The 11,894-nt window shown below is 52.8% G+C and overlaps 1 protein-coding gene across 7 annotated transcripts in view; it reads left to right on the plus strand.

Moving 5' to 3' along the window:
- The window catches only part of SEMA4A (semaphorin 4A), a 34,958-nt gene that overhangs the window by 4,273 nt on the left and 18,791 nt on the right, over positions 1–11,894 (plus strand). For 3 of the 7 annotated variants that reach the window (XM_050753102.1, XM_050753093.1, XM_050753083.1), the window contains exons 2-8: positions 4,680–4,847; positions 6,560–6,720; positions 8,522–8,584; positions 8,840–8,938; positions 9,171–9,276; positions 11,233–11,349; positions 11,693–11,817. In XM_050753102.1, the coding sequence (XP_050609059.1) occupies positions 4,709–4,847; positions 6,560–6,720; positions 8,522–8,584; positions 8,840–8,938; positions 9,171–9,276; positions 11,233–11,349; positions 11,693–11,817 (810 nt within the window). In that variant the 5' untranslated portion in view covers positions 4,680–4,708. The other 4 variants (XM_050753116.1, XM_050753126.1, XM_050753108.1 and 1 more) reach the window with 4 other exon arrangements.

Here is an 11,894-nt window from a genome sequence, read left to right on the forward strand (position 1 = left end):
GCAGGTGGAGCTAAGTCAGGGAAGCCAGGAAGCAAAGCTCTCCAGGACTGGGCTCTTCTGTGGGCTGCCCCTGAAGCTGAAAGGGAGAAGGAGGTGGGGGAAACTGGACCTGCCAGATCTCCGCTGAAGCCAGGAGTGGCTTCTCTCCTGGCTCCAGGAGCTGCTCCTTTAGTGAAGCATCCATGCTCTGCAGAAGAGACTGAGTGCCTGGGGCTGGCTGAAGCTCAGAGGTAGCATGGAGTAGGGGTGGGAAGCAACCTCTCCATCTCCCCTCCCACCTCCACATCTAGACCTTTCCTCTGCACAATAGAACCTGGCAGGAAGGGGTTACCATCAGATGCTGTGTAGGGGTTGCAGGGGAGGAGCTGGACTGTGGCAGGGCAGAAGGTACACTCAGTGTTGTTGTCATGGCAGGACCCAAGGCTAGGCTCCAAGACTTGTGGAGAAATGGGCTGGGGGAACTCCCAGATTAGAGCCATGAAAATGGCACAGCCCCTGTGGGCGGATCCCTGAACATCTGACCCCTTCCCACTGCCACCCCACCTGATCTGCTGCCTGAAACCATCCCCAGCCAAGGTACTTCTCCTTGGCCTTGGTTTCCTCATTTGCACGGTTGTCAGGAGGGGTATGTCTGAGTACCCTGTCAGCCCTGAGCTTCTTCGATGCTGTGTGCAGGACCTGCTATATAATTTGTGGGGCCCAGTGCAAAATAAAAATGTAGAACCCCGGCCGGGCACGGTGGCTCACGCCTGTAATCCCAGCACTTTGGGAGGCCGAGGCAGGCAGATCAGGAGGTCAGGAGATCAAGACCATCCTGGCTAACACGGTGAAACCCCGTCTCTACCAAAAATACAAAAAATTAGCCGGGAGTGGTGGTGCGCGCCTGTAGTCTCAGCTACTTGGAGGCTGAGGCAGGAGAATGGCGTGAACCCAGGAGGCGGAGCTTGCAGTGAGCCGAGATCGCGCCACTGCACTGCAGCCTGGGCGACAAAGCGAGACTCCGTCTCAAAAAAAAAAAAAAAAAAAAAAGGGCTGGGCGCGGTGGCTCAAGCCTGTAATCCCAGCACTTTGGGAGGCCAAGACGGGCGGATCACGAGATCAGGAGATCGAGACCATCCTGGCTAACACGGTGAAACCCCGTCTCTACTAAAAAATACAAAAAACTAGCTGGGCGAGGTGGCGGGCGTCTGTAGTCCCAGCTACTCGGGAGGCTGAGGCAGGAGAATGGCGTAAACCCGGGAGGCGGAGCTTGCAGTGAGCTGAGATCCGGCCACTGCACTCCAGCCTGGGCGACAGAGCGAGACTCCGTCTCAAAAAAAACAAAAGTAGAACCCCTTGTTTAAGTATTATGAGGACTTTGAACAGAGCAACAGCAGAGCATTAATCCAAGCGTGGCCCTTCTGAGTACAGGGCCCCGTGTGGCTACACAGGTCTCGTGCCCGTGAAGCCAGCACTGGCTGGGGCCCTGCCAGTTGAAGCAAGGGAGATGGCAGTGGGGCTTGGGGTCTGACTCCAGAGACTTTGGTGTGAAGGGTGCACTGCTGGGGGCAGGGTGCCCTTCCCATTGGGCTCTTTTTGACCAGGAGGCTCTTGCTAGAGGCAGGGGTGGGTAACTCACAGCCTTCCTTCAAGGAGGTTTCTGTTACCTCTGAAACGCTTTATTGACCCAAATAAGTACGCTCATAAGGGCCACGCTTGGGGCTGGGCACAGTGGCTCACGCCTGTAATTCCAGCACTTTGGGAGGCCGAGTTGGGCAGATCACTTGAGGTCAAGAGTTCGAGACCAGTCTGGCCAGCATGATGAAACCCCATCTCTACTAAAAATACAAAAAAAAATTAGCCGGGCTTAGTGGTACATGCCTGTAGTCTCAGCTACCTGGGAGGCTGAAGCAGAAGAATGGCTTGAACCCGGGAGGCGGAGGTTGCAGTGAGTCAAGATCGCACCATTACACTCCAGCCTTGGCGACGACAGAGCAAGACTTTGTCTAAAAAAAAAAAAAAAAAAAAAAAGCCCATGCTTGGTTTAATGTTCTGGTGTTGGCCTGTTGAAAGTCCTCAGAAATCACCCCAGAGATCTTGTTTCTTAACCTAGAGTAGGCAAAGCTCACTACCCTCCCAGCCCACGCTTGCCTTCTCTATCCAAGTGGCTCAGAACTGTGGACTGGGGCAGGAGGAGGACTGAACGACTAGGACTCTGTAGAGTCTTTGTAGCTAAGAGATTTGCTATTGAATGAGGCAGATCTGAATTCAACTTGGCTTCTAGCTGTGTAACCTCTCTTCTTGATCTGTAAAATGGGATTATGTCCGTACCTAGCTGCTAAAATTGTTGGGAGGACTAAAGCCTGATAGTGTGAACTATTCATATTGGCTAGAGGGACTGGGGAAGAGGACATCTGGAGTTGGGAGAATTCTGGATGTCTGGAGGAAGAACTGGGGGCAGGGCATGGAGTCTTTCACTTCCAGAAAGGCGGGAATAGGACATCAGGCTGGAAGTGTGGGGCTGGAACTCCCCCAACCTCCCCGTATCAGAACTCCTCCCAGTGACCCAAATAAGCCAATCTGTTTAAGCAGAGAGGCCCAGGGGAAGACCGGCTTCCCAAATCTGAGCTGGGGGTTGGGGAGACACAGAAGGTAGGGTCTGGATAAATGGGAGTTTCTCTTGATTCTAAGAAGCTGGAAGCAACCTGGCAAACAGCCTCTGGGAGAGTCTGGGGGAGTCCTAGGCAAGTCTTGACAGAAACGATTATTAGGCAGGATATGTCTGAGACCAACCCCTGGGGAAATTGAGAGAGACGAAAGAAGGCTGAGTACCTCAGATGAGGAATTATAAGGAGTAGCCTGAGCTGTAACATCCCCCATGTTGGCTGGTGCTGTAGCAGGAGGGATGGAAGTTACACTGCAGGAAGGACTTCCTGCCAGGGAGGAATGTGCATGTCAGATGGAAGTGGATTATTTATTAGAGTTGGATTAGCCCTGGGATGTCTGTGCTCTTTAACCTGCAGTCAGCTGACCGTGTTGAGTGGGCAGGAACCTACCCACTTTGTAGGCCATGGAGTTCTTGCCGCTGGATGCCTCATTAACCCTGCGTTATGAGGCTCCCCCTGGAGCCTTTGAGGAGGGGTAAGCAGCCATCTTTGGGGGTTGGGCGCCTCCAAAGTGTGGTCCAGTGAGCATGAGTTCAGATGAGAAATGTTCTGGGCTTCCTATTGGCCTGATTTTTGGGCTTCCTATTGGCCTGATGTCAAGGAGTGATGGAGATTAGACTACAAGGGGGACTTCCTCAGCAAAATCACAGATAAGAGCCTAATACAATTCTTTCATTTTTTAAGAAAGATTATGACCCAGCTGACAGTGGGAGGTTTAAAGGTTAGACCACTGCAGGGACTTCCCAGTAGGTAGGAGTGGAGAGACCCCACCTTGTGCGTAAGTGAAAAGAGGAATATGTCATGTCCCCTATCTGGGAAATCTTGAGCAAGAGGAGAAACCACTGCTAGGCTGGTTAGACTGGCTGTGACATGATGGAGAGACAGGGGAATCACTGAAATGACCTAGAAGGGCCTCTTAAACTTTCTGGTTGGACCGAGCAAGAGGAGGGAGAGAGAGGTGTGTCTCTTGTGAGGTGGGTGAACCTCTTTTTATTCCCTCCCAAACCACCAACTTCCACCCAAGCCAGGATCTGTCACAACTCGAGAGGTGGAAATTCCGGTTTCCCTGGCCCAGAGCTCCCAGTTCTGGCTTTGGCATGATGGGCACCTGGAGGGCTGCACTCCCGTTCCAGCCAGGCTGAGCCTTCTGTCCCCTGCTTCTGGGGCCTGGGAATCCCCCTTCTTCTTTCTCCTGAATGGCACCCCCGCCCTAGAATCCAGACACCGAGTTTCCCACTGTGGCTGGTTCAAGGGTATGTGAGGTGAGATGGGTGGCTTGGAGTGGGTGGTCTTGGGAAAGATTATGTAGAGGCCCAGGGAGGCAGACACAGGAGCAAGAGACAAGGGGGCCGGGGAGCTGCAGAGGCTGGGAGCCGGCCAGCCACCCCTGCCCAGGCAGCTCCCCAGGAAATGCTGATAGCCAACCTGGCGGGATGGACCCTCATTGCCTCCCTGGAAGAATCAGGCCAGGCAGGACTGAGCCTCAAAGACCCTGAGCCCAGCTGGGGCTCAGGGAGAGGTTAGAGCAGACAGACTCAAAGGTCTGCCCACCTAGGTCAGAGCTGAGTATGAGGCACAGGTGTCAACAGATCTGAAAGTGACAGGAGAGTAAGGTCTGAGGAATTTATATTTTGGGTGCAGGAACCTGCTCCCCAAAATGTCCCCTGCCCAGAGCCAGGCAACGGTTTGGGCTTGGGCTATGAGAAGAGGGAAGGCAAAGGAGGAAAGGCGGGAAAGACGTCCTAAGAATAAGGCAAGAAAAGGCAGACCAGAGCTGTTGGTGAGAAGACAGCAGAAGAAGAAGGATAGGGGACACCCACAGGGGACAGTGAGGTGACAGGCTGAGGCTTGGAAGGATGATGAAAGTGAGACTGTCTTAGGGCCCTTCTAGATGGGGAACCTTCCCTGCCCTAATGTCCCCCCCGCCCCAACCAATACACACACTTCTGCTGCCTGGGGCTCTCCTATTGGTCCCCAGGGGGGATGTGGTAAGAACTGCTCACCCAGAAAGTGCCCGGGTGCCTGTTTCCCCAGAGCTCCCTGGTGACAGTCTGTGGCTGAGCATGGCCCTCCCAGCCCTGGGCCTGGACCCCTGGAGCCTCCTGGGCCTTTTCCTCTTCCAACTGCTCCAGCTGCTGCTGCCGACGACGACCGCGGGGGGAGGCGGGCAGGGGCCCATGCCCAGGGTCAGATACTATGCAGGTAAGTGTATGATGGCAGCAAGTGTGGGGATGGCAATAGAGAGCTGGAGGTGGGTGGAGGAAGGAGAGAGGAACAGAGGAGAGGGGGGAAATGGACATGGAGAAACGGGGACACAGAGAGAGATGCCAGGGAGAAACAGAGGGTTTTGGAGAAAGAGACACAGCCAGAAATAGAAGTCCAAATGGAAAGAAAAGCCACTGGAGAGCAGATTGAGAAAAACAGGGGGCCACAGGGCCACGGGGCCACGGGCACTGCTTCTTCCAGTTCTCCAAAATCGGTAATTTTTCTTTACTTCCTTAAATATCACTGTCACCAAGCTGGGCACCTCAAACTCCTAACTGCTTCACACTCCCAAGTACCCCAAAATCAAGGCCCATGCTAGAAGACCATGCGTGGACCCGGTGACCCAGGGCACACCAGGCCCATGCCAACCACATAGATCATGCTGGACCATACCATGTCCAGGACTGTGGGATGGTTGGTCGGAGAATGGGCCCTGGAACCCACACGCAAGCACAGCTTGACTGGTTTCTTACTGAGACTGTGGAGGCTGCTGGTCCCCTCAGCTCCAGGGAGAAGACTCAGGAAAGGATATAGACACTGCAGGAGTTGTAGGTGACTGGGCGTGGCTGTGTCTTTAGCATCTTTCTGGGGCAATCAGTAAAGGAAACGTATATTGCCCACTGATGCAGAGACCTCCTCTGTGTTGGATGCAGGGCGTACAAACATGGATAAGCCTCAGCCCCTGCCCTCAAGGTGTTCACAGTCACAAAGGGGGAAGCACATGAGCAAGCAGACCATCAATACAGGGTGATCTGTTCAGTAACTGAGGGATTTATGCAGCTTTGGGGGAGGCCTGGCTTCCGGGAGATGCTCCTCCCTGAGGCCAGCCCTTCCAGCCCGCAGCTGCACCATATTCCCCAACTCCTCCCCTCTGTCCTGTGTAAGATTCCCTGAGCCTACAAACGTATCAGTTAGCTAGTCAGCTTTCTAACTAATGCAACAGTGCAAGTGCTAATAAGAGAGGATCTGAGGAGCTCCTTCCTCCTCGCTGATGTGCCAGTGGGACAGGAACATACACCCCCACCCACCCCACAATGCCAAGGTCATGGAGAGGACCTAGATGAGCCTCCCACACCTGGCTCACTATCTCTGCCCAGGGGACATCCAGCCATGCCCACACAGATCTTTGAAGAAAAATGCTTCCTCTCTGTTTATGGTGACTCTACTGGTGGGAATTTCCTTTAACAGAAGAGGAAGAAAGCAGGGGTGGTTGGGGGGGTGGCGAGAGGGACCCTCTGACACACACCCTCCTGTCTGCATGTAGCTTTGCTGCTTGTGGCTGCCAACACTTTCCTGTTTGTCTGTCTGCCTGCTGCTCCCCGTCCTACTGAGGACCAAGGCATCCTCCCCCATGGTAGCCCTCCCTGTCCCAGGCCTGGAAGAGCATCCATTGTGCCTCACTTTATTTCCTGTCCCCATTACTCTGTCTCTGGCTGCCTCTTCTCTCTACTGTGGGCTCAACACACAAAGCTCTTGTGGGTGCCGGCAGGGTGGGGTGAAGGGGAGAACTGCTGGTGGAGGAGAGTGGGTCTAGCTGCCAAGGCCCGGGGAGCACACTCAGGCAACCCTTCCCCTTCCCCCACTTATATCTCAGGAGTCAGCTGCCCACCAAGTCCTCATCTCTCTCTCCTTCTTACTACCTCCAACAGGGGATGAACGTAGGGCACTCAGCTTCTTCCACCAGAAGGGCCTCCAGGATTTTGACACTCTGCTCCTGAGTGGTAATGGAAATACTCTCTATGTGGGGGCTCGAGAAGCCATCCTGGCCTTGGATATCCAGGATCCAGGGGTCCCCAGGCTAAAGAACATGGTAAAGAGTCCAGGGATAAAGAGTGTGGGCTGGGAGTGAGAAGGGGGCCAGCAGCTGCCCTGGGCTTGGCTGCCTGTGCATGAGTAACAGCTCAGTTGCTGCTATCTGTAATCAGCAGTTCTCTTTATATGTATATCGTGACAATATAACAGACAGGAAATGTTGTGGCCTCACTTTTTTTTTTTTTTTTTGAGATGGAGTCTTGCTCCATTGCCCAGGCTGGAGTACAGTGGGCACGATCTTGGCTCACTGCAACCTCCACCTCCCGGGTTCAAGCAATTCTTCTGCCTCAGTCTCCCAAGTAGCTGGGACTACAGGCACACACCACCATGCCAGGCTAATTTTAATAGAGATGGGATTTTACCATGTTGGCCAGACTGGTTTCGAACTCCTGACCTCAGGTGATCTGCCTGCCTTAGCCTCCCAAACTGTTGGGATTACAGGCGTGAGCCACCATGCCTGGCCTGTGACTTCACTCTTCATTGGTATTGTGAATAGTGATTGAATAATATTAACTGCAAAAATGGCTGATATGGAAATCATTGACATATGAGATAAACATTGACTCAAATTATGTCAACAATTTGATATCTAACCACTAGTAGAGATCACTGATGCTTCTGTGTCTTTTTTTTTTTTTTTTTTTTGAGATAGAGCCTTGCTTTGTCACCCAGGCTGGAGTGCAGTGGCGCGATCTCCGCTCACTGCAAGCTCCGCCGCCTCCCAGGTTAACGCCATTCTCCTGTCTCAGCCTCCTTAGAAGCTGGGACTACAGGCGCCCGCCACCACACCTGGCTAATTTTCTTTTTGTATTTTCAGTAGAGATGGGGTTTCACCATGTTCGCCAGGATGGTCTCCATCTCCTGACCTCGTGATCCGCCTGCCTCAGCCTCCCAAAATGCTGGGATTACAGGTGTGAGCCACTGCGCCTGGCCTTTTTTTTTTTTTTTTTTTTTTTTGAGACAGAGTCTCACTCTGTTGTCCAGGCTGGAGTGCAATGGCATGATCTCGGCTCACTGCAACCTCCGCCTCCTGGGTTCAAGCAATTCTGCCTCAGCCTCCTGAGTACTGGGATTACATGCGCCCACCACTAGGCCTGGCTAAAGAGATGGGATTTCACCACGTTGGTCAGGCTGGTCTCGAACTCCCAACCTCAGGTGATCCGTCCGCCTCAGCCTTTCAAAGTGCTGGGATTACAGGCGTGAGCTACCATGCCCGGCTGCTTCTGTCTTAGTCACCCTATTACTGGGAACAATGTGAGGAAGGAAGGAAGAAAGGGAGAGAAGGCACTAGCAATATAGTGATCACCTCCGTGGTTCGTGTATCCTGATGTGTAGTCTGCTGACCACCTGCACATATGAGATGCTGGTTAAAAATGCAGATTCTCTAAGGCGTGACCCAGGAACAAACATTTTAAACAATTTCCCCAGGAAATGTGCGGTTTGACAACTGCTGCCATATATACCATTCTTCGTGTTAGGTGTTTTGTATATGCCACCTGGTTGTATCTGCCAGTAGCCTATGAAATTGACCAAGATCTCTCAGTCAGGAAATAGCCAAGTCTAGATTTAAACTTGGGTCTGTCTGATTCCTTAGGCTGTGTTCAACTATGGAGCTATGTCTGATATCAGTATTATTCAAGTAATAGCCATGGTCACAAACTGATGCTATTACTGCCCATCAGCATATCACTAAGCACCATGCCTGCTGTTGATTTCACATCAGAGAAGGGAAGCAGGTCACAGTGAGAACCGAAGACCTCATTTCTTTTCATCTTGCCCTCCCAACTCCCTACTTTCAGATACCGTGGCCAGCCAGTGACAGAAAAAAGAGTGAATGTGCCTTTAAGAAGAAGAGCAATGAGGTAAGTGGAGGTGGGGGAGTGGGGGTAGAGTGGGTAGAGAGCCCTGGCATCCCTACACCATCCCTGGATAGCCTCAGGTTGGGCGGCAGTGGAGGGCGCTTGTTTGCATGGTTATCTCCTGGATTATGTTCTACAGAGAGGTACAGGGACTGCCCCAGCATTACCCAGCCTTTCTCCTCAGTGAGGGGGCAGGCTCTGGGGGTCCAGGAAGTTGAGGTAAGTGGCCTGGAGACCTAAATTCTCTGTCTCCCTCAGACACAGTGTTTCAACTTCATCCGTGTCCTGGTTTCTTACAACGTCACCCATCTCTACACCTGCGGCACCTTCGCCTTCAGCCCTGCTTGTACCTTCATTGTGAGTTCTCTGGTGCCCAGTGCTCAGGCCCCCAAGCATTCCTTCTCACATCTACCCTCGGCATTCCTCTGTAGCTCTGGAAAACTCTGGCCTTCCAGATGCAGGACCCTCATCAACTTCCTGGCCCCAGACCAATTTCCCTCTATGTCACTTTCCCTTCCTTCCTCAAGCCCCTCATTTCCCAGATGTGAGACCTTGGCGTTCTGGCCCCCCAGCCTCTCTCCCCATTTAGGAACTTCAAGACTCACACCTGTTGCCCATCTTGGAGGACAAGGTCATGGAGGGAAAAGGCCAAAGCCCCTTTGACCCCGCTCACAAGCATACGGCTGTCTTGGTGGGTGAGTATCAGGTTTCTCACCTCATCCCAACATCTGCTTTCTCCAGTCACGCTGTGAAATATGGAATAGTACAGAGTTTTCCGAAAGGCAGGAAAAGCTGGGTGTAGTGATGGATACGTATGGTCCCAGTTATTTGGAAGCCGAGGTGGAAAGACCCTTGAGCTTAGGGGTTTGAGTCTAGCCTAGACAACACAGGGAGATCATCTCAAAAAAACAAAAACAAAAACACACACACAAAAACCAGACTTTAGTGCCTTATGCCTGTAATCCTAGCAGTCTGGGAGGCTGAGGTGGGTGGATCACGTGACCCCAGGAGTTCGAGACCAGCCTGGTCAACATGGTGAAACCTCATCTCTACTAAAAATACAAAAATTGGCCGGGCGCGGTGGCTCAAGCCTGTAATCCCAGCACTTTGGGAGGCCGAGACGGGCGGATCACGAGGTCAGGAGATCGAGACCATCCTGGCTAACACGGTGAAACCCCGTCTCTACTAAAAATACAAAAAAAAAAAAACTAGCCGGGCGAGGTGGCGGGCGCCTGTAGTCCCAGCTACTCCGGAGGCTGAGGCAGGAGAATGGCGTAAACCCAGGAGGCGGAGCTTGCAGTGAGCTGAGATCCGGCCACTGCACTCCAGCCCGGGCTACAGAGCAAGACTCCGTCTCAAAAAAAAAAAAAAAAAAAAAAAAAAAAATTAGCCAGTCATGGTAGGGCGCACCTGTGGTCCCAGCTACTCAGGCGGCTGAGTCACAAGAATTGCTTGAACCCGGGAGGTGGAGGTTGCAGTGAGCCGAGATCGCACCACTGCACTCCAGCCTGGGCAACAAAGCAAGACTGTCTCAAAACAAAACAAAACAAAACAAAACAAAACAAAACAAAACAAAACAGGCAGAGGAAAGAGAGAGGGAAGCCAGAAGCCTCAGATCACAAGATCAGAGGGAGAATTAAGCACCCCCAATCACCAACTCCTGCTGAAATTGCCACAAAAAGTGGTGGAGAAAGATGGATGTGAAAAGACACAGAGGCACGAGGGTTCGGGAAGGGTATTGGGTAGAGAAGAGGCCTGAGAGTGAGCCGCTGTTCAACAATTGTGTGAACACTTCCTCTGGTGTACTGGGCACTGTGCTGGGTAGTATAGGAGTTATAAACAAGAAATCAGACCGGGTGTGGTGGCTCACACCTGAAATCTCAGCACTTTAGGAGGCTGAGGCGGGTGGATCACTTGGTCTCAGGAGTTCGAGACCAGCTTGGGCAATAGTATAGTCAGACCTCGTCTCTACTAAAAAAACAAAACAATAACAACAAAATTAGCCAGACAAGTGCCTGTGATCCCAGCTACTTGGGAGGCTGAGGTGGGAGGATCGCTTGAGAAGGTCAATGCTACGGTGAGTTGTGATGGCACCACTGCACTCCAGCCTGGATGTGAGCAAGATCCCGTCTTGAAAGAAAAAAAAAGAAAGAGAGAGAGAAACCATGTTTCAATGCACTACTGGACACCAACTATTACAGACTTCCCACCTGGCTTCCTGGAGGAGATGGCCTTCGGCTTTTCCACAGGACCTTGAAGATGTAGACAGATGGCAGGGAAGGTGTTCCAGGGAGAGAAGGGTAGGACCCAAGGTGTGGAAATGGAAAACACAGTCACCTTCCAGGATCAGTAAGTGATTCCACTTGGCAAGTGGTTCAGCTAGGTATGTGAGGGAGTAGCCACAGAAAGGCTAGAAAAGTGCCCAAACACGGAGGGCCACACAGGATGGCCATTTCCTGTGGAGAGAGGAAGCTAAAAGGGGTGCTTGGTGAGGAGGGGAAGCTGGGCTTTGGGGCTCCCTAGGAAGGTGCAGAACTGATGCAAGGCCCCCAAGACTGATATGGATGCCAGCGCCGGTCAGAGGCAGGTCTGTGGAGGGCAGAGGAGCCGTCCACGCCATCAGTTCTCTCTTCTCCTCTCCCCCACCCTAGATGGGATGCTCTATTCTGGTACCATGAACAACTTCCTGGGCAGTGAGCCCATCCTGATGCGCACACTGGGATCCCAGCCTGTCCTCAAGACCGACAACTTCCTCCGCTGGCTGCATCGTAAGGACCTGACCCCCGCTGGCCCCCTTTCCTGAGTCCCGGTGACCTTGCTAATTCACTCAACTCTCATTTGTGGAAGGTACAATGTGTCCATTACTGTTAGGCGCAGGGGGTATATGGCAGGGAAGAAGACAAAGCTCCGGTCCTCTTGAAGCTTTCATCTTATGTAAACACATTAAAGAAGCACCAGTCATCCCCTCCCCACATCGCTACCCCTGGACAAGCTGTGGGACCCGAGGAAGCCTGTGTCCTGGCCTCCAGGGCCAACCCAAGGGTTTTCACTCAGGCAAACCGAGGGCATCCAGGGGCTCAGTCCCTAAGCCCATCTGCCCCTCCCCCGCAGCGGACGCCTCCTTCGTGGCAGCCATCCCTTCGACCCAGGTCGTCTACTTCTTCTTCGAGGAGACAGCCAGCGAGTTTGACTTCTTTGAGAGGCTCCACACATCCCGGGTGGCTCGAGTCTGCAAGGTCGGCGGGCGGGGCGGGGGGCGGGGCTAACTGGAGGATTACCAATAGGGAGATGGCAGGGGCGGGACTGAGTGGTG

Source organism: Macaca thibetana, chromosome 1 (assembly GCF_024542745.1).
Source record: "Macaca thibetana thibetana isolate TM-01 chromosome 1, ASM2454274v1, whole genome shotgun sequence".
Classification (NCBI taxonomy): domain Eukaryota; kingdom Metazoa; phylum Chordata; class Mammalia; order Primates; family Cercopithecidae; genus Macaca; species Macaca thibetana.